General features: G+C 40.8%; 1 protein-coding gene across 2 annotated transcripts in view; it reads right to left on the bottom strand.

The window, feature by feature from the left end:
* Positions 1 to 6954: 6954 nt before the first annotated feature.
* ttc33 (tetratricopeptide repeat domain 33) overlaps positions 6955 to 23417 on the bottom strand; it is a 57066-nt gene continuing 40603 nt past the window's right edge. The window contains exons 4-5 of one of the 2 annotated variants that reach the window (XM_064972279.1): positions 14245 to 14541; positions 6955 to 9565 (exon numbers count right to left, since the gene is read on the bottom strand). In XM_064972279.1, the coding sequence (XP_064828351.1) occupies positions 9290 to 9565; positions 14245 to 14541 (573 nt within the window). In that variant the 3' untranslated portion in view covers positions 6955 to 9289. Of the gene's footprint in view, positions 9566 to 12928; positions 14542 to 23417 lie in introns of those variants that run through there. The other variant, XM_064972280.1, reaches the window with a different exon arrangement.

Below are 23417 nucleotides of genomic sequence, written 5' to 3' on the forward strand. Positions count from 1 at the left end.
CATTTGCATCATATTGGTTAACTTGGCAGCTCCACAACAATGCCTGAAGTATAAAAATCAAGCAAGAATATTGAGCGCATAATTCCGTGCATGTCACTCTTTTACTTGTACTGAGCTTGTATGGTCGAAATAACGATTATTTACATTTCTGTCTTTTGTTGTGTTCAAATGACACATCAGCTTCATATGTGTGCATGTCCAATTGCTTTCCCCCCAATTAAGTGATATCAGCGAACTGCAAAACTGGATGATTTGTTTTCAGTGTGGCTGAAGTACCCACTGGGCACCAGGGTCTTAGGCACAAGTAGGCCTTGATGGGCCCAGGCCCAACTACTTGGGAGCCAGGCCTACCCATTCAGATTTCATGCTCTACTTGTCAGTGTTCCAAACGGGACATTGTTTGTCTTTTTACTTAAACACTGTACTTGACTTGGGAAGAAGCTCAACGGAACTGAATTGTCTTCTGCTTGAGTTACTGCACCACCTATAGAATATCAGCTCAAACCTATTGAGGAGTGCACCTAAATATGCATACATTATCAGATAGAAATAATAGCAAGCAGTAGGAAGGCATATACACTGAGTGTACAAAACATTATGCTCTTTTCATGACATAGGTGAATCCATCTGAATCCATCTGAATCCAGATGAAAGCTACAGTATATTTTTAGTGGCCTCCCACTGGTCACAAACGGGTTGAATCAACATGGTTTCAACATCATTTGTCAACGTATTGTGATGTGGAATCTATGTGGAAAGTACTTTGACTTTGATTTGAAAAAAAGTTATCTACGTAAACTGTTGTTTTGAGAGTGACATTTCAACAACAGGATTATGTCATCCTGATAACCACTTTTCAACATAGCTAAACCTTGTATAAAATAGGTTGAATTTGTACCTTTGAAACAACGTCATGAAACATGGTATCAACATTTGACATGTTGGGTTTTATTTTTGTTCAGCGTAAATATTTAACTTAGATGTTTGGTTCAGATGGAGATGGGAATCCAACATGCCAAATATTAATTTGTAGACAAACTGGATATTGAATTGTGTTTGGTTGTCAACGCAACGAAATATCAATATTTGAAGGAGATTTATTTTCTGCTTAGATAGTTCCATCTGTGCCACTGACTGTCCAGCTTTGATTCTAGTTTCTCTTCAAATGAATAATTGATGAGTACAAAATATCTGAAATTGAATTCCCATTCAAACTTTGTTGCGCTTTTAAAAGGTTGAAAGCTAAGCCAAAACATATTTAGATGACAACTAAACCAAAACTCTGACAGAGATTTCTATTGGAATTTTGATTGATTTTAGATGTTTGAACACATACAGTACCCATACTCATTTCAGGGTTTTTCTTTATTTTTAATATGTTCTACATTGCAGAATAATAGTGAAGATATCAAAACTATGAAGTAAAACATATGGAAGCATGTTGTAACCCAAAAAAGTGTGAAACAAATCAAAATATATTGTATTTTTGAGATTCTTCAAAGTACCCACCCTTTGCCTTGATGACAGATTTGCACACTCTTGGCATTCTCAAAACCAGCTTCACCTGGAATTATTTTCCAACAGTCTTGAAGGAGTTCCCACATATTCTGAGCACTTGTTGGCTGCTTTTCCTTCACTCTGCGGTCCAACTCATCCCAAACCATCTCAAGTGTGCCTTGAATTCTAAAGAAATCACAGACAGTGTCACCAGCAAAGCACCCCCACACCATCACACCGACTCCTCCATGCTTTACGGTGGGAACCACACACGTGGAGATACCCTATTCACCTACTCTGCGTCTCACAAAGACACAGCAGTTAGAACCAAATATCTAAAATTTGAACTCATCAGACTAGAGAACAGATTTCCACCATTTCTAATGTCCATTGCTCATGTTTCTTGGCCCAAGCAAGTCTCTTCTTATTATTAGTGTCCTTTAGTAGTGGTTTCTTTGCAGCAATTCAACCATGAAGGCCTGATTCACGCAGTCTTCTCTGAACAGTTTATGTTGAGATGTGTCTGTTACTTGAACTGTGTGAAGCATTTATTTGGGCTGCAATTTCTGAGGCTGGTAACTCTGATGAACTTATCCTCTGCAGCAGAGGTAACTCTGCGTCATTCTTTCCTGTGGCAGTCCTCATGAGAGCAAGTTTCACCATAGCGCTTGATGGTTTCTGCGACTGCACTTGAAGAAACGTTTAAAGTTCTTGACATTTTCCGGATTGACTGACCTTCATATCTTAAAGTAATGATGGACTGTCATTTCTCTTTGCTTATTTGAGCTGTTCTTGCCATAATATGGACTTGGTCTTTTACCAAACGGGGCGACCTTCTGTATATCACCCCTACATTGTCACAACACAACTGATTGGCTCAAACACTTTAAGAAGGAACAAGTTCCACAAATTAACCTTTAACCAGGCACACATGTTAATTGAAATGCATTCCAGGTGACTACCTCATGAAGCTGGTTCAGAGAATGCCAAGAGTGTACCAAGCTGTCATCAAGGCAAAGGGTGGCTACTTTGAAGAATCTCAAATATAAAATATATTTTTTGGTTACTACACGATTCCATATGTGTTATTTCATAGTTTTGATGTCTTCACTATTATTCTACAATGCAGAAAATAGCAATGGTGTAACGTACATTACAATTATTTATTTTACTTTATGGGGACTGAATGTTGAGTTAAGGCTCCCAGGCTTGCAAGGACAGACCAGATACAAATTCAATTAGCACGAAGGTGTGAAGTTAAAAGGGGTCGAGGCCTTAAGGCCCAACAAGTGTCAGGAGTCTTTGAAGTGTCCTCTGAAGCCCCCTCCCGCTGTTCAGCGACCAGTCACTGGGATTTTCTACAAGAAATCTGCCTCCAGAAATAAAAGCTTCTCCCAAGTGGGTGTGACACCGACTCCCGTTGCCTGCTGCACTGCTGCTTGGATTCCACCTGGCGATCTGCCCGAGCCAGTCTCCCCCTGTCTGGTACAGGTACCTCCACCACACTCACCCCTCTCTCCAGAGCTTTCGCACGCCTCCAGCACACACACACTTTTGGGAAGAGTGACTCTGAACTTAAAATGGCTTACAATGGCTAGTTGTCATATATTACATTTTTTTCTTGTGCATTTTGCTATTTTCCTCATGACTCCTGCATACTTTGTTGACTACAAACTTTCTTTGCCCAACCGTGGGACAGACTATGTTTGTTCCCGCACTTGGGACTCTGACTCTCTATTGGTTACATGGACTATTGGCCTCCCATCCTATTCTAACCACCACAATATGATCTTGTTGCCATCTGATGCACATTCAGATGTTATAAATCAGCACTGCAGAGCTCTCCCTGTCCAATGCTGTGCCTTGATTGTATTACTGTTGATGATATCTGGAAATGTGCATGTACACCCTGGCCCATCTACTGTTGCGAGCCCCAATTCTGACTCTGATATCAGCTTCAATGATTTCTGCTCTTGTAAAAGCCTGGGTTTTCTGCATGTTAACACTAGAAGCATATTACCTAAAATGGATCAATTGAAAGTGTGGGTTCACAGCTCCAATTCAGATGTGTTGGTCATTACTGAGACGTGGTTGAGGAAGAGTGTTTTGAATACTGATGTTAACCTTTCTGGTTATAACCTTTTTCGGCAAAACAGATCTCCTTAAGGTGGGGGAGTGTTAATCTTTACCAAGGATCACCTTCAGTGCTCGGTTGTCTCCATCAAGTCTGTCCCCAAACAATTTGATTAATTGGTTTTAAGCATTAAACTTTCAAATAGCTCTTTGTTGACTGTTGCTGGATGGTATCTTCCGCCATCAGCACCGGCCTGTACCCTACCTGCCCTAAGGTCTCTCCTGGCCCCTTACACTAAGTCTGAATTTGTCCTGCTAGGTGACCTAAACTGGGACATGCTTAAACCACCTGACCAAGTCCTAAAGCAGTGGGACTCTATCATTCTCAGATTATTACCAATCCCACAAGGTATGACTCCGAACACCCAGAAAAGGCTACTCTCCTCGATGTTATCCTCACAAATAATCCTGATATCAGTCTGGTGTTTCCTGTAATGACCTAAGTGTTCACTGTTTTACAGCCTGTGTTCGTAATGGCTGCTCAGTGAAACAACATGTCCTGATTTGTCGTAGACACTTGCTAAAAAACTTTAATGAGCAAGCCTTCCTTCATGAACTGGCCTCTGTAAAATGGTATAGAATCAGATTGATTCCCTCTGTCGAAGACGCTTGGACCTTCGTTTTTGATATTTTCAGTGGTATTGTTAACAACATGCCCCCATAAAGAAAATTTGAATTAAAACAGGTGCAGCCCCTGGTTCGACTATAATCTTGCAGAGTTACTCCACCTCAAGAATTGCATTTGGCGAAAGCCTTGTCACACACATACTCAGGCTGACTGGCTATCGTTCAGGAAAATGAGAAATAAGTGCATTCAGGCTATCCGGAAGGCCAAAGTTAGTTACTTTAAGGAGCAGTTCTCTCTCTCTCTCTAACCCCAAGAAGTTCTGGAAAACGGTTAAAGACCTGGAGAATAAACTCTCCTCCTCACAGCTGCCCATGTCCCTTAATGTTGATGATGTGGTTGTTACTGACAAGAAGCACATGGCTGAGCTCTTTAAATCACCACTTCATTAAGTCAGGATTCCTATTTGACTCAGCCATGCCTCCTTGTCCGTCCAACATTTTCTCATCTCCCACCCCTTCTAAAGCGACAATCCCCAATGGGGACTATCATCGCCAAGCCTGTCTCCAACCTTTTTAACCTGTCTCTTCTTTCTTGGGAGGTTCCCATAGCTCGTAAGGCAGCCACAGTTTGTCCTTTATTTAAAGGGGGTGATCAGCTGATCCTAACTGTTCTAGGCCTATTTCTATTTTGCCCTGTTAATCAAGTGTTGGAAAAAATTGTCAATAATCAATTGACCGGGTTTCTTGATGTCTATAGTATTCTCTCGGGTATGCAATCTGATTTCTGCTCAGGTTATGGATGTGTCACTGCAACCTTAAAGGTCCTCAATGATGTCACCATTGTCCTTGATTCTAAGCAATATCGTGATTTTTTTTATTGACTTGACCAAAGCTTTTGATATGGTAGACAGTTCCATTCTTATTGGCCAGCTAAAGAGTATTGGTGCCTCTGAGGGGTCTTTGGCCTGGTTTACTAACTACCTCTCTCAAAGAAGTGCAGTGTATAAAGTCAGAAAATCTGCTGTCTCAGCCACTGCCTGTCACCAAGGGAGTACCCCAAGGCTCGATCCTAGGCCCAATGCTCTTCTCAATTTACATCAACAACATAGCTCAGGCAGTAGGAAGCGCTCACATCCATTTACATGAAGATGATACAGTCTTATACTCAGGTGGCTCCTCCTCTGAGTTTGTGTTAAATGCTCTACAACAAGCTTTCTCTACACCTAACCTTGTTCTGAACACCTCCAAAACAAAGGTAATGTGGTTTGGTAAGAATTCCCCTCTTCCCACAGGTGTGATTACTACCTCTGAAGGTTTAGAACTTGAGGTAGTCACCTCATACAAGTACTTGGGAGTATGGCTAGACGGTGCACTGTCCTTCTCTCAGCACATATCAAAGCTGCAGACTAAAATTAAAGCTAGACTTGGTTTCCTCTATCGTAATCGTTCCTCTTTCACCACATGCCAAACTAACCCTGATTCAGATGACCATTCTACCCATGCTAGATTACGGAGACAAAATGTATAGATCGGCAGGTAACAGTGCTCTCGAGCGGCTAGATGTTCTTTACCATTCAACCATCAGATTTGCCACCAATGCTCCTTATAGGACGCATCACTACACTCTATATTCCTCTGTAAACTGGTCATCTCTGTGTACCTGTCGCAAGACCCACTGGCTGATGCTTATTTATCAAACCCTCTTAGGCCTCACTCCTCCCTATCTGAGATGTCTACTGCAGCCCTCATCCTCTACATACAATACCCGTTCTGCCAGTCACATTATGTTAAAGGTCCCAAAAGCACACACATCCCCAGGTCACTCCTCTTTTCAGTTCACTGCAACTAGCGACTGGAACGAGCTGGCAACAAACACTCAAACTGAACGGTTTTATTTCAATGTCTTCATTCAAAGGCTCAATCATGGACCCTCTTACTGACAGTTTTGGCTGCTTTGTGTGATGTATTGTTGTCTCAAACTTCTTGTCCATTGTGCAGTTGTCTGTGCCCAATAATGTTTGTACCATGTTTTGTGCTGCTACCATGTTGGGTTGCTACCATGTTGTTGTTATGTTGTGTTGCTACCATGCTGTGTTGTCATGTGTTTCTGCCTTGCTATGTTGTTGTCTTAGGACTCTCTTTATGCAGTGTTGTCTCTCTTGTTCTGATGTGCGTTTTGTCCTATATTATATTGTATTTAAAAAATAAAATACAAATTTATCCCAGGCCCCCGTCCCTGCAGGAGGCCTTTTGCCTTCTGGTAGACCGTCATTGAAAATAAGAATTTGTTCTTAACTGACTTGCCTACTTAAATAAATAAAATAAAAAAGCAATTTGTAAATAGATGCTTTTCCTTGTTCTGCCACCAACTTACCCTCATGCTGCAATGTTTGTAAACACAGAAAGGGTCTCAGCAAAGCACAATCAACCTGGACCAGCCTTTTACTGACCACCTGACCTCATGATAACTTTGACTGACGTTATTATCAATAGGCAAACATTGCATGAAGCTGTTATGGCCATGAGAAGTAGGGAAACACCCACAGAGCTCGATGAGGAAGGTCGTAGGCAGGTCACAGGAAAACATAGCAAAACACATGCGGCCAAACTGAACCAGTCTTTACTATTGACCGAACTACCTGATTAAGGCTTCTGAACAAATAGGTTATTGATCAGGCCGGCCTACTTGATGGCGCTACAAATCTAGCATATGGCAAAAAAAAAGAAAGGCCAATTACATTTGAAATGTTACTTGTAATCAATTGATTTATTTTAAATGTACACTTTACAGGTAAGATGGATACATTCTCATTATTTACCCAAACAAAGTATTAGTACACAACGTCAGCTGGGTCAGTTACAGAAACATGATTACAATTCGCACTAAATAGGCTATGAGCACTGTCATGGTCAAAACAGTTACCTTTCCCACTGTGTGTTCACAGCTCCACCCAATGATCCCACACATGACCAGAGGATGAGCTCAGTTCTATGAAATGAATGACTGTTACCAACACATTCATGGTCCCCTTTTTCTGAAAGGTTAACGCTCTGTGTCAGAGTGAGTCTTTAAAGCAAAGTGGGCGTACAGCATTTATTGTGTGATGCAGACGTCAGGGCTCTCATACCAGCGGAGCAGAGTAGAGCAATGATGAAGTAAGTTTGTATTCATACGGGTCGTACCGCCCCCACCTACTGTCTACCATGTCAATGCAGAGCCATACGAAGCATTTAACGGAGCGTCATTGGGCCTCTGCATGCCTCTGGATGCTCCGCAATTGCGTCACACTCCATACGAAGCCGCCGACCACATTGTCAGATCAAGCATAAATTGGCCTTTACTATCAAATATATTTCTGCATCCATTACAAGTGACATAGATTACGAAATTGTCTAAATATTTTTTCATATTGTTAGGTTCGGAACAAACAGAGTAAAAACTCATGACTAGAAAAAGCTCAAACCAAGTTTAATCACCCCATTGGGTCATACATCTGCAAAGACAATATACAAGTCACACAAGCACATCTTTACACCTCACAACTAGGCGGAGTCACCTCCTTGCATGTCTAAGATTACCAATCCTTCTTTGGCGTTAGGCAGATACACAGTGGGTTCCTCTTACTGGTATTGTCATGGCCCTGCCTCAGTCCAGGACCCTCATGAGTGTGGAAGTGTGTGTGTGTGAGATGGGACTGTAATCCCAGCATTGTCTTCTCTCTTCATCTGTTGACTTAACCTGGAGTTGAGTTCCACAGCCCTCATGGTCCCGGTTCCTCCGCAGCTGGTCTGCCTTTTCAAGAACTGATACTAGACCGTTTCCCTTTACCTCCCTTCTTAGCAACATTCATATTCAACACTATATTTGAACAGAATATTACTTTTCTGTACTTCCCTTTTCTCACTGAGTAACTTTCCATATCACTCAGTAACTTTCCACGCACCAAATTACTCTTTACCCTTCCTTGACCCAAGACATATAGATGTAAAGTTATCACTAAGTTCTGGTACAGCAACATGAATAAGTACATTTCAAGCTAGAATCCAACAATATGAATTCAAAAATCCAAGGAGGACACATTCATTCTCTCAGAAACCAGTCTCCTCTTTCACTGCCTGTCTGTATTAACAACAATCTGATAGCCCGTTTCAGTCATACAAAACCCTTTTATGAGTGTCCCATGAAAACAATCTTGCTCTTAGAAGATGTCATTCAAATTCAAATGACTGTTCAAGCTGCTAGGCTTTTCAGCATGGCCAGTCCAGGCTGACGGCGCAGAGTTTTCAGCGCCAGCCTGCTGCTGGCATTCCGGACAAAGTTGGATTGTTTTAGCAGCTCACCAATCTCCTACGGAGGCTCACATGACACACAAATCCTAACCTGGAAATATTATTTCTCTGTGGGGTTTGTTTCTCCGAGGGTTTATTTTTTAATAACAGCTCAACTGACACAATTGACTCAAGTGAGGAGTTTTCCAAGGAGATCATTTCCCGGTCATCTGACGAAGATGTTCTGAAACTTCTCATAACTTGAGATATTAAAAAAAAAAAAGACGAAGGGGCAGTTTTCCGGATACAGGGTTAGCCTAGTAGTGGACTTAAAACGCAAGCTCAATGGATAATCATCATTCAATCGATTTTTATCCAAGATTATGTCTAATCCGTCTGGGAAACTGACCCGGAATGTATTTGAGTTAATGGGATGGACAGACATATTCCAAACACAACAGGATGCTCCTTTCAGGAGGATTAACCAACATGAGTGACCGTTGAGCTCTCAAGTGTATAATGAGAAAAAAATGTATTAGGGCTACACTCCAAACCAGTCTTTTAAATGGCATAGGAGTAATAAGAGAGCATTGATATAAACAACAAAGCTTAAACAGGGAACATACATTCAGGTCGAAAATGATTGGCACCGTTTATAAAGATGAGCAAAAAAAAAGACTAGAAAAGAAATAATACAAATACTGAGCTATATTGTAGGCTCAAAACAATTTGTAATGTGTTATTTTATAGTAAGACAATTGCTCAGTCATTTCCAATATATCACCTTGCGTGGATAACGCAACAAGCGTTTTTCAAAAATGTTTTATAGGATTGGAGAACACATTGGGAGGGATCTAAGACCAATTCCTCCATACAGAATCTTTCCGAATCTTTTATATCCTTCACCTGCACTTATGGACTTCATCTGCACCCTCAGGTTTTCAATCGGGTTCAAGTCCGGAGACTGAGATGTCCATTCCAAAATGACGATTTCTTTCACCTGACCATATGTAACAGATGTTAATCGTACTCTCCTGCGTTGTGTTTGGTTCAAAGAAATCACCGCAGCCAGTGGTCCCAGTTGAACGTTATTTATTATCTGTGATTAAATAGGAAACAGCAAGTTAGTTGTGCAAGGCTTAATGATGTTAATGATGGCTGTCAATGATCAAATCTGTCACAGAAAACTGTTAGCAGTGAGCTTATGTGAGCATTACATCAGTGTATGCGAGCTTACACACTTATTTACAGCAATCATATACCAAAGCACATCCCAGAAAGCCCCTCAATCCCTAACAGGTACCATATATACACATGAATAAATCAGAAATGTACAGCAAACTTGTACACATTGTAGAATACATTATTCAGAACGTGGCCTACCCCTTGCATAACATTTTCATACTGGGGAGACCTGACGTTCGCGATCTCCCCCTATCTGCAAGCGGGGCCAATAACAACATGCCTCATTGTCATCGGAATTGAACCAACCAATAAGAGTGCTTGAACATTAAATACACATTTCTTTAGAGGCAAGTGGAAACATAACCAACCCTGTTACACATGGCACATGATCCAATCCAAGTGTCAGTGCCTTTAGCAAACATTTGTTGGATGACATGAAAAATTAGCTCCTTGGCCACACAACCCAGTGATGGGTTTGGCGGACAAAAGAATGACACCCGTGCGGAACCCAATACTTACTGTAAAATATGGTGGTGGATCTTTCATTGTATGGGGCTATTTTGTTTCCACTGGTCCTGGGGCCCTTGTTAAGGCCAACTGCATCATTAAAGTTAGTAAATCATGTATTTATTGATTTTCAACTTGAGGTGATATTTGCGTGGAGATTCCGCACACTTTCAGACCAGGCGTACGGACAACTTCTATTTGATCAACTGTATTGGAAGCAAACACTTATTTTTTGGGGGAAATGGAGGTGTTTGATGCACAGGAATTATAATAAAAAGGTAGGTTAATAAACAACTCATGCATTTGCTGTTGGCAAGGAGATTGCATAGCAGCATATTGCCTAATATGTTTATTTGACCTTTACTAGGCCTAAATCATAATCATATTGCAGGACATCTCTCCTTTTCTGACAACTGGTTTATTCCCGCTACACAACAAATATTAGGCTACCATTTATCCATTGCTCACCCAACCATACTTGAAAGTAAATAGACTGGTAGCCCATTTAGATGATTTGAAAGTATGGATAGGCTACAGTATTGCTGTGGAATAGGAGTGCAAAGTCATAGCCAATTTAATAGGGATGTACATCTTTCCCTTTCAAGCTGATTCGACACGAATCTAGATACATGGGCTCTGATACGATACAGGAACGAACCCTTTCAGTTTGAAACGATTCGATTTGGTTCGACGCTATACAATTCAATGCGCTAACATTTGCTGCACAGACATTAATTTCCATTCTGTTGGAGCTGCATCCCCCCCACTCCAAAAGGTATAATTTGACCAAATATTTAGGTAGTGATCATCATTTAATGGAGTTTGTGAAGGAAGAAACCACATGAAGTGGTTGGGAACGAAAGATAAACATGGTTTAAAAGGAAGTGTTAATATTTCATTCACTACAGAGTAAGTTGTGCCAAGAGACCACTTTTTTTGGACAAGCTATGTCTTCAAAACTAACATTTACCAGAATTCTGATTATTTCCAGGGATACACAACATCCTGAAATATATGTAGATATCTTTGTTAGAAATAATACCATATTTCTCTTGACGGAGTGATGCTGAATGTAAAAAAAAATGTCTCAACTTACCCCACTTTCCTTACTGATTGTTTCAAGCAAAACTATTGCTGATGGTGAACCTGAACAATCGAAATCAAATCTTAAGTAAGACCCGATCAGCATGTACAGAGCCTTCAGAAAGTGTTCATACACCTTGACTTATTCCCTATTTTATTGTTACAGCCTGAATTCAAAAGGGATTACAGTTTTTATTTACCCATCTGCACACAATACCTCATAATGACAAAGTGAACGTGTTTTTAGAAATTTTTGCAAATGTATTGGAAACGAAATACAGAAATAGCTAATTAACATAAGTATTCACACCCCTTTGCTATGCCACTCCAAATTGAGCTCAGGTACATCCAATCTCCTTGGATCATTCTTGAGTTGTCACCTGTGGCCAATTGTTTGGACATGATTTAGAAAGAAACACACCTGTCTATACAAGGTCACACAGTTGACAGTGAATGTCAGAGCAGAAACTATACCATGAAGTCTGTAGATCTCAGAGAATTGTGATGAGGCATGTTTCTTGGGAAGGGTATAAAACAATTTCTAGAGTGTTGAAAGTGTCAAAGGGCACAGTGGTCTCCATCCTTGGGAAAAATATGGAACTACCCAGACTCCCTAGAGCTGGCCGTCAAACCAAACTGAGCAACCGGGCAAGAAGGACCTTGGTCAGGGAGGTGACCAAGAACCCAAACATCACTCTGACAGAACAACTGAGTTCTTTGGCTGAGATGGGAGAACCTGCCAGAAGTCTCTACAGCACTTCACCAATCTAGACTTTATGGGCGAGTGGCCAGACAGAAGCCCCTCCTGAGAAAAAGGCACATGACAGCACGCTTGGAGTTTGTTTAAAGGCAAGTGAAAGACTTAAAATATTCTGTGGTCTGATGAGACCAAAATGTTACTCTTTGGCCTGAATGCAAAGCGCTACGTCTGGCGAAAACCAGGCACAGCTCATCAACCGTCTAACACCATCCCTACCGTGAAGCGTGGTGGTGGCAGCATCATGCTATGGGGATGCTTTTCAGCAGCAGGGACTGGGAGACTTATAAGGATAGATGGAACAATGAATGGAGCCAAATAAAGGCAAATCCTTGATGAGAACCAGCTTCAAACGACAGACTGTGGTGAAGATTTATGTCCAAACAGGACAATGACCCCAACAATGCAGCCAAAGCAAAGCTGGATGGGCTTCAGAACAAGAACGTGAAAGTCCGAGTAGTCCAGCCAAAGCCCAGACTTGAATCGCATTGAAAATCCATGGAGAGACTTGAAGATTGCTCTCCATCACTGCTCCCTAGCTCAATCAACAGATATTAAGAAAATCTGCAAGGAAGAAAAAGGAGAAAATCCCTAAATCCAGATGTGCAAAGCTGATACACACATACCTAGGGCGACTCAAAGCTGTAATCGCCGCCAAAGGTGTTTCTACAAAGTATTGACCTAGGGGTGTGAATGCTTATGAAAATTAGATGTCTAAAAACATGTTTTCACTTTGTCATGATTGAGTATTGTGTGCAGATGGGCGTGAAAAAAATATTGCATCCATTTTTTAATTCAAGCAGGAAACAAAAGGTGGAATAACTCAAGGGGTATGAATACTTTCTGAAGGCACTCTACATACTGCAGCTTTAACTATAACATAGTCCTAATCAAAATAGGTTGTAAAGAAATTATGTACAGCCAGAGGAGTTGTTTCCAGCAGTAGCTTAGGCTACTTTTATTTCGGTAAAACACAATTTCAACAGCGCATTTCATAGAAAAAAATAAAATAAAGCCTAATATTGCACAAGCCATTTTACAAACAGTTGAATGTTGAAGGTGACGCACAGATGTTCCAGATCAGGAAAAGACGCTACCTAGCGCTGTTTGACTAGGCTATTGATATTGCCCGAGGTTGTTACACATGCACAATGACATGTAGATCAATGACTGTCGACACAATTACATGCTTAGTTCGACATTGAAGGAGAAGAGCAGTTGACACAAAATATGAGGTTTGGGGTTCCTCCGACAGATGCACTTATATCTTAAACATTTGAACCGGGAACAGATGCCTAAAATCGGTGAATCGTTACATTCCTACTATTTATTCTCAGAGCCTATACCAAGGCTGGAGACAATCACGTATTGATAAACAAAATATTGAACAACAATGTGTCCTTTGCCTGTCGGCTGTAGCATTTACTTTAAATTGTTCGATAGGAAAATTCATCTTACAGAATGCGCAGCGAGTGTACTCGGCACTCGCTACAGGCGGCATGCGTTTTTTGGGGGTTTGAAAAAGTCACTGCAAAAGATTAAAACATTCTTCCCGCACCTCTTAGGAAATGTGATCACATTTCCCATTGCACTTTCTTTTAGAAACTACCATGGCCCAGTTGCAACATCTCCAAATCGCAGAGCAAATGTGCTTGTTTTTGTGACAATAAAAGTGGAATGGAGGGCGTTTTACAGGGAGGGGGTTGTAACGCTTGCTCACAAGCACACAAATATTGCATCGCTCTGATTTATCAATGAAAACATGTGCCTATGTTCCAGGGATAGATTGATAAATACCACTAATTTGATGTGCATGCAAATTCTAGCATCTCCAGAATTTTGTGAGAAATTTACACATGGTAGATAAATGAGGCCCCAGGACATTTTAGACAAAAACCCGGTTGCTTCTGCCAGGGCAGTCTTAAAAAAAATATCCAGTGTATTTTGCTAATCTTTATCAATGGTGCCAATCATGTTGGACCTGACTGTATACATAATACACAAAAACAAGCATAATTGACTTGATTAAATCTACTGCCATCACCCACAGTCTCTTGTATACTACAACAAAACATAATAACGACATGCATAAGACTAAAGATGGAAAGCTCAACAAAAACACCCATTTCACGAGACACATTTCAGCCCTTTTAAAAGTTCTTAGAAACATCTCATAGCCCCCGTGCTTTGACCAACTGATACTGTGATGAGAGTGTGTCCCCTGAACCCCCCTCCTCTGTGGTTACCTCCCTTGCGTTCCCCTCAGCGTCTACCACCACCGCCGTCCTCTTCAGATCCTCATAGCGTCGCTGTCTCTCGGCCATGGCAGTGCAGGCCACCACCACCTCATCGGACTCAAAGTCATAGTCCTGTTGGAGCTCTGGAGCGCTCAGGACCTCCCGCTGGGCCGCCTCCTCCCGCTGGGTCCGGTCCCGTGCCGCCAGTCTTTGCTGCTGCAGCCTCCGTGCCCACGCCAGGTCCTCCAACCAGAGGGGGCGCTCTGACGGACACAGGTGGAGCCCCACCTGGAAAGACCTCACCGCCTGTGGATAGGACGAAGACTTGTGGTATTTTCCTTTCTGTAAACATACTTTTATTGACTTAAAATGAACACAACACAAATTACTGGTAATGAAAGAAACATTTCATGGGGAAGATGAATGGCTTTGAAAGCAAAGGTTTCAAGTAGGGTTGGGCGATGCCAACCTTTGTCTTATCGTGATTATGTACCCATAAAACATCATGATATATGATGCTATCGACCTTATTGGCCACCCTCCAAAATAAGTAATACAAAATTGCTAAAACGACAATTGGGCTATAGCGCGGATGAATCATGACGAAAGATGTTGTTGAAAGCCTGGGCCGAGGCTAAGTGCAGGCAACGGCAAATATTTTTGAATATTCCTTTCTGGTGGAGGAGCAGAACAGGTTTTTTTTGTGTGCCTGTGTCGGTCTGTGAGGTGCGCACATGATGGAGCAGTGACTGTCTGATGAGGAATGCTTTTTCTTCGTGAGCTAGGATATGGGCCTACTTCATGGGTTGGATAAAAGCAGCCTACCGTCTTCAGAACTGGATAATAAATGCTTAATTTGCCTCAAAATAATAGAAAAATAAATATTGCTTGTTCTCGCTCTCATAAAGTGATTGAGAAAAACCTATGCCTAAACTTAGACTATAGACCTTCATTCTTGCTATTTTTGAAAGCCACAACAACAACACCTTCGTAGGCTAGAATATTTGCAAAAAAAGCTACTGTTAATAACTTTAACTTGTCTTAAAGCTTTTATGATTTTTTATGATTGGCCTAGCGGAGGATCGGTAATTTCCCATTGCACTTCAACATCGCATAGAGGGATTTTCTCAACCCGCATGGATCATGTCTTTCTTAATAAGCTTAATCTTGATCAAACTTGTCATGTGATTTTTCTATAGGTCTACACTCTTGATAGGCCAAATGTTTGTTCTCTCCCATTATGGAGAGAGAAGGGAATATAGGCCGTGTTTTTTTTTTAAACAGCTAGACAAGATGGTATCCGTTAATTATGATTCTTTTTTAAATAAAACATTATAAAAACATTATAGGGGCGGCAGGGTAGCCTAGTGGTTAGAGCGTTGGACTAGTAACCGGAAGGTTGTAAGTTCAAATCCCCGAGCTGACAAGGTACAAATCTGTCGTTCTGCCCCTGAACAGACAGTTAACCCACTGTCCCTAGACTGTCATTGAAAATAAGAATTTGTTCTTAACTGACTTGCCTAGTTAAATAAAAAGGTAAAAAATAAATAGGCCATGTTTTTTTTATTTTTTTTATTTAAAACAAAAACAAGCACTTGTGTCCCTGCGAGACGTCGCAAGACATGACTGTTCAATTAAGCTAAACCACCGTCTGTCACATTATGACGTCGTCACAGTCGACAATGGCTGTCTAGCATCGCCGATAGACGATACGATCGTAATATCGGTCAACTCTAGTGTCAAGCATTGACGTGATAATTGAATAATCTTAATGAGTAAAAAAAATATGCTTTGGTTGTCACTAGTGGTCCTGTTTCAATGTACATTGCTAGCGAATGGTCATCTGTCCCCTTCACTGGGAATGGGGTGCAGGTGTCTTGAAATAGGAATCAAGGAGATTTTGTTAAGGGAAGGTCTCTAACAAACTTTTTACAATATAAAAAGGTATGTATTTTTTATACTACTGGCAGGGAAAGATTCAGGGCTATGCTTTGAAATCGAATACCTATTTATTAAACTGATTTACGAGTTAAAGGAGTATTGGGTGTTGTTGATCACAATGCCTGCTGAGAGGCAGCTCCACTACTGTAGGGAAAGACATACATTGCTGGTTCATATTGCAATCAAAGATCACTCTACCAGACGGTATACAGTAAATAACCGTTGTTCCACATCCTGTCAAAAATGGTGAACAACTAAAAGTCAAAGGAATCACATGATTTATGAAGACGGAACTGTTAAAGTGGTTTAATATCTACGTTCCGTAATAGATACGTTCAAAAGGATCCGTATGCAAGTCTGACGTACAAGTATGTGAATAATCATTTCCTCTAATTTGATGATGCGACGAAGCACGAGTATGTCAACAATGTAGCTGTCGTCTATCAGCATGTCAGCTACGTCAAGAACAAAACCTTTCCCCGTCACATTAGTTTCAGTATAGAGATTTACTGCGACATTATTCCAGTCTCCATCATTCATCTGGCCAGGCAGAAGTACATCGATTTACACATTATTATCTAACAGAGGAGAAGAAATCCTACTTCGCACAGTAATGGGGTTAATAAGTCAAACAATCTACCACTAAGTGATATCTATGAGTGAGGCCCCTGCAATGCATTTCTAATGGTAGGCTATTCAACTCATTTCATTCACAATCAGCTGTAATTTTCAAACTCATAGATATCACCACTTAGATTGACAGATTGACTTTTAGCTGTGCCACCAGAGTTCTGGGTTCGAGCCCAGGCTCTGTCGCACCCGGCCACGACCAGGAGGTCCATGGGGCGACGCACAATTGGCCTAGTGTCGTCTGGGTTAGAGAGGGTTTGGCCGGTAGGGATATCCTTGTCTCATCTCGTCCTAGCGACTCCTGCGGACTGGGCAGTGCACGCTAACCAGGTCACCAGGTGCACAGTGTTTCCTCCGACACATTGGTGTGGTTGGCTTCCGGTTTGGATGCGCGCTAACTTCTTATGGCTGCAGGAGCAGTATTGAGTAGCTTGGATGAAAGGTGCCCAGAGTAAACGGCCTGCTCCTCATTCCCAGTTGCTAATATATGCATATTATTATTCGTATTGGATAGAAAACACTGAAGTTTCTAAAACTGTTTGAATGATGTATGTGAGTATAACATAACTCATATGGCAGGCAAAAACCTGAGAAGAAATCCAAAACAGGAAGTGATTTTCAACCCAGGCCCTATTGAATTCACAGTGGGATATGGATGAAGTTGATGTCAACAGTCTTTAGAAACTTGAATGAGGTTTCTAACTGTGTTGTGGGGCTGAATAAGAGCTGAATGAGTCAGGTTACTGGCAGAGAGCTATTTTCTGGTCACGCTCATTTCACATGATATCGACCTGCGTTCCATTGCTCCTCTACACAACAAAGGAATTCTCCGGTTGTGACTTTATTGAAGATTTATGATAAAAACATCCTGAAGATTGATTCTATACTTAGTCTTGAAATACAGGTCTTGAAATGTTTCTAAGACCTGTAATATAACTTTAAAAAAAGTTTTTGTCCAAAGTTATGCAGGACCCTGTTAATTATGGGATTTTTTTTTTAAATCTATAATGACTAATTATGTATACATTTCAATCAGGATGAATTAAAGGACTATTATGTTACTGTACATGTATGAATTCTCTCTTGCTCCCATTATTGAAAATAATGTAGTGAATGTAGTTGGGAGTTTAGTACAATGACGGTCTGTTCCTTTGTACAAATGAATGAACTATCTCCAGATGGCAGGGACGGACTATCTCCAGACTGTCTAGAATGCTTATCGACACTGACTGACCTTGGCTCTAGGTGAGGAGGGAGGCTTGAGAACTATAGGGCCTTTCTACCAGTGTCAAGAAGAGACGGAACATTTAGAAAACGCTGACGTCATTTTCAGTTTATAACCTGTGGTAAAATGTGTATGAACTCAGTACTCTCTTGAATTAAAGGCTGTTACTTGACTTTTAAGACCGGGGCTCTGTCCATTCTTATATTATAAAGGGTCATACAAATCCTTATGCATTGACAGAGTGTTTAATTTTGATTGGGAATTAAAACAGAGGAATTTAGAATTCCTTCAACAGACCTGCATGAGTGTTTGGATTTGTTTACCTAAGCCCTAACAAAAGTAGCTACTTGGACATAAATAATGGACATTATCGAACAAATCAAGCATTCATTGTGGAACTGCGATTCCTGGGAGTGCATTCTGATGAAGATCATCAAAGGTAAGGGAATATTTATAATGTCATTTCTGATTTCTGTTGACTCCAACATGGCGGAAAATGTTATTTGTTTTCTGAGGGCCGTCTCAGATTATTGCGTGGTTTACTTTTTCCATAAAGTTTTTTTAGAAATCTGACACAGCGGTTGCATTAAGGAGAGGTATATCTATATTTCCATGTCTAACACTTGAATTTTCATCGAAATTTATAATACAGAGTATTTCTGTAGTATGTGGCTCTCTGCAATATCACCGGAGGTTTTTCGAACTAGTGAACGTAACACGCCAATGTAAACTCCAATTTTTTAATATAAATATGAACTTTATCAAACAAAAACATGCATGTATTTTGTAACAAAGTCCTATGAGTGTCATCTGATGCAGATCAAAAGTTAGTGATTAATGTTCTACCTATGTGTGCTTTTTGTGACTCCTCTCTTTGGCTGGAAAAATGGCTGAGTTTTTCTTTGGCTTGGTGGTGACCTAACATAATCGTTTGTGGTGCTTTCGCTGTAAAGCCTAATTGAAATCAGACACTGTGGTGGGATTAACAACAAGATTACCTTTAAAACGGTATAAAATACATGTTTGAGGAATTTTATTTATGAGATCTCTGTTGTTTTGAATTTGGCGCCCTGCACTTTCACTGGCTGTTGTCATATCGATCCCATTAACGGGATTGCAGCCCTAAGAAGCAGTGCGGCTTGGTTAGGTTGTGTTTCGGAAGACGCATGGCTTTCGACCTTCGTCTCCCCCGAGCCCGTACGGGAGTTATAGACAAGATATGGACAAGATATAGACAAGATATGGAGTTATGAGACAAGATAGTAACTACTAACAATTGGATACCACGAAATTGGGGAGAAAAAGGGTAGTAAAATAAATATCAATAAAAAAACAAACATGCATTGCTGAATCCCTTCTAGCTATCTCCGACCAAACTCATTAACAACAAACTCTTTGTTATGGTGATGAGTTCCAAGATGGGGCTGGCCACCTCCTCAAAGCTCTCTCACAGCAGTAGATTAATGAGACAAGATATTTACACAACTTTATTTAATTTGATCATTAGGTAACTGTCCCATGGGTATTTCCACTAGGGAAAACTCTAGGCACTAGTTATAGATTCCTGTTCCCATATGTTGTGAAGCCACTCGCTCATGCACTCTCCCTTTCTCTTCTGCTCTCTCCTACTCTCTCTCTCTCTGGCTGTCTCACTCTCCTGCTCCCTTTCTCGCTACCACTTCAGAGCAGAGAAGAAAGCTAAGCACTTCCCCAGTACCTGTCCTGGGCTCCAAGATGAAGGCAGCATGCTACTCACACTGAGCCCCAGGATCACGTTCCATCCATGGGAAAGAAGACCTTTGCCAGTGCCTGGCCAACATAGACTCAGGCCCCAGGCCAAGGATGTGTCACGCGTCAAACAGGGAAGCATTTAATGAAAAGTAAAAGGGGTAAAAAAAAAGTTTTAAAAAAAAGAGCAGAGATAATTTCCCCTCATATATTCCTGAGGGTCCAAACAAGACCATGACGTGATTCAAAGTGTGAAGTGATTTTACAGGCCACTTATTACAGGGCTCCACAACCACACCCTGACTTCTATGATCTGTATCTGTGTGTTAAATGGATGGGACTTGCAATTTTCTGCCACTCTCTAATAAAGGAAACCTCAGCTCTTTTTAGGCCAACATTCCTGAAAGAGACTGGTTTGGTTTCCCCAACTGGCACAGGTATGCAAACAAAAATACCATAAAGGCTAAGTCAAGTGAAACGGCCAAGAAGAACCAGAGTTTTGACAAATTAACTCAGGCAAGTCAAGACTCATATGATAAATGGTTTGTATTCGCACAACTCTTTCAAAAGCATAGTTTTGTCAAGGGTGGAATTAGGTTCCGTGTTTATTACAACAATAATTCCCCAACCAAATGGCAAAACCGTCCCTTAGTTCTAAGGGCCTGTTTTTGTTATAACCTCCATCTAAAAATTGGATGATTTATTATTATAGCACTATAATAGCATTATTAGAGTTAGGGGTGCAACAGTAGATGTGTTCACATTGAACCGTTCAGAATGGGGGGGGGGGGAATCTAGGTTCGGTCTGCTCCATGAACCCGAATGAATACATAAAATAACAATTTAAAACACTAGGCTATGCCTACGCTGTATTGTATGACTTGAGTAAATCTGAGCTGAAAGAAATAATTGCCACATTTCAAACATGTTCTTGTTGAGGCGCAGCCAGGAACATGTTCTGTACGATGGTGAGTGGTGGGGTTCGATAAACCAAGAGGATTCTCCATCATTGTTTAAATCTCTAGTTTGGGAATATGTTGGTTCCCCAACAGATTAGAGAGAGTACGTCGCCACTGCTGGTTTAGTGAACCGTTAGACACCTAATTATGGCACACATGCCATTAAGAGTAAATTCCGGGCACTAGGTAAAGAGAGAGAAAGAGAAAGGGAAAGAAATGCCAGAAAAAAAACTGTGGGAAACAGACTAAGAGAAAACTGAAAGGTAGATCAAAAAGAGAGAGAGAAAAGCAAACATGAAAAAACAAACAGGAGACTTGAATATGTGATGCCGGAGATCACTGCGCCAGTCCATGTGCAAACATGGCACTACTCAAACATGTCGATGCACACAATGTCCTGAAACTCGACTGAACAAGCCCCTCTTAAAATAGACAGGCACTTTCTCCTCTCCTCCTAATACCTATCCATTATATGTATTGGAAGTGTGTATATATTTGGCGAGCTTCAGCTCAGGCAATTTCCAACACTTCCCATTGTTGTTTTGGGAACACTTCTGACAGTTCTGTTGCTCTGGGACATTAGAGATGGAGAAATGTACACAGGGCCATTAGCCATAGGGTTTCTTGAGTTCAGCGAGGTGTTTTTTTTTCTCTCCTCTCTAAACAGCAGAGGAGTAGTCCAACTGTGATCCAGCCAGGATTCATACAGATAGTGGCAATTTTAGCATGTACATCTTGATGGGGCAAACAGCATATTTTTTTTAAGATGCATTCCAGAAAAGCCACTACAACAACACTAAACTATAGATTAATTACACTATAAATGGTGCCCACAAACTGTTAGGGCCTACATAAAGCTGTACCAACAGCAGAGTCACAACAGCAGTACCAACACCTTACCACTGCTACACCTGGCTATCAGCGGAGCTTTGTCTGGCAGCAAAATGGTTCATTCAGCCTAATGTTTTTCCTTTTACAAACACATAGCTGATATGTCTGACTTGCTTAAAACAACTGTTTCTACTGACAATTGAGATGTACAAACTACGGCATAAGGGTACGACGAACGGATAAGAGGCAATCCGTAATTCCGATTGAGACATTAATGAGCAAGGTAGGACAGATGTAGTCAATATAACTATTTGTTCAGCACTTTTGAAATGTACAGCGACAGAACATAGAAAATGGGCCGTTCTTACAGTATTCTCCCTGTACACCAAATTTGAACAGTGTGATAAATACAGGGGGCATATAAGCAGACAATGAAAGCATTTACAATATTCTATGATTACACTTCTCTAAAACAGGCTATAAGCTACATGTGCACCACCAAGTCAGAACAGTAGGTGAAATTAATAGGGGAAAGGGACCACATTATTTGGGTGAGGCACATAGGATACAAACAGCTTACTACACAACATACACTTAGTATAACTTTCTTAGCTACAGTGTACATATCTCCCAGGCATCTTACATCATTTATGCAGCAGCATACAATACATTTTTTAACATCTGCACATCAACTGTTCATAGGAGACTGCGTGAATCAGGCCTTCATGGTCGAATTGATGCAAAGAAACCCCAACGAAAGGACACCAATAAGAAGAAGAGACTTGCTTGGTCCAAGAAACACAAGCAATGGACATTAGACTGGTGGAAATCTGTCCTTTCGTCTGATGAGTCTAAATATGAGATTTATGGTTTCAACTGCCATGTCTTTGTGAGACACGTGTTGTTCCCACAGTGAAGCATAGAGGAAGATGTGTGATGTTGTGGGTGCTTTGCTGGTAACACTGTCAGTGATACATTTAGAATTCAAGGCACACTTAACCAGCATGGCTACCACAGATTTTTGCAGCGATATGCCATCCCATCTGGTTTGCGCTTAGTGGGACTATCATTTGTTTTTCAACAGGACAATGACCCCACACACCTCCAGACTGTGTAAGGGCTATTTGATCAAGAAGGAGAGCGATGCCGTGCTGCATCAGATGACCTGGCCTCCACAATCACCCGACCTCAACCCAATTGAGATGGTTTTGGATGAGTTGGACCACAGAGAAGGAAAAGCAGCCAACAACTGCTTAAAGACTGTTGGAAAAGCATTCCATGTGAAGTTGGTTGTGAGAATGCCAAGAGTGTACAAAGCTGTCATGAAGGCAAAGGGTGGCTACTTTGAAGAATCTCAAATATAAAATATATTTGAATTGTTTAACACTTTTTTGGTTACTACATGATTCCATGTTTGTTATTTCATAGTTTTGATGTCTTCACAATTATTCTAATGTAGAAAATAGTAAAAATAAAATAAAAACCCTTGAATAAGTAGGGTTGTCCAAACTTTTGACTGGTCCTGTGTATATATATATATTTGTTTAAGTTAAAAAGGTGCCCCACCTGCCCTGAATGACAGGTCGCCACTGAGTGGAAATCATTCACCCCCTTTAGATTTTGTTCACATTTTGTTGTGTTACAAAGTGGGATTAAAAAATATTTAGTTGTGTTTTTTTTAATTGATCTACACAAAACTCTCCATAATGTCAAATTAAAAAGAACATTCAATATCCTCTTTGCATTAGTATTCACTTCCTTTTTTTAGGAAAGCGTCTTATTCTAGAGTCAAATTTGGTTTAACAAATTACATAATAAATTATAATAGGGATTGAGATGATTTTTGAATGACTAACTACCCCTTTCTC

Source organism: Oncorhynchus masou, chromosome 8, assembly GCF_036934945.1.
Source record: "Oncorhynchus masou masou isolate Uvic2021 chromosome 8, UVic_Omas_1.1, whole genome shotgun sequence".
In the NCBI taxonomy this organism is placed as follows: Eukaryota; Metazoa; Chordata; class Actinopteri; order Salmoniformes; family Salmonidae; genus Oncorhynchus; species Oncorhynchus masou.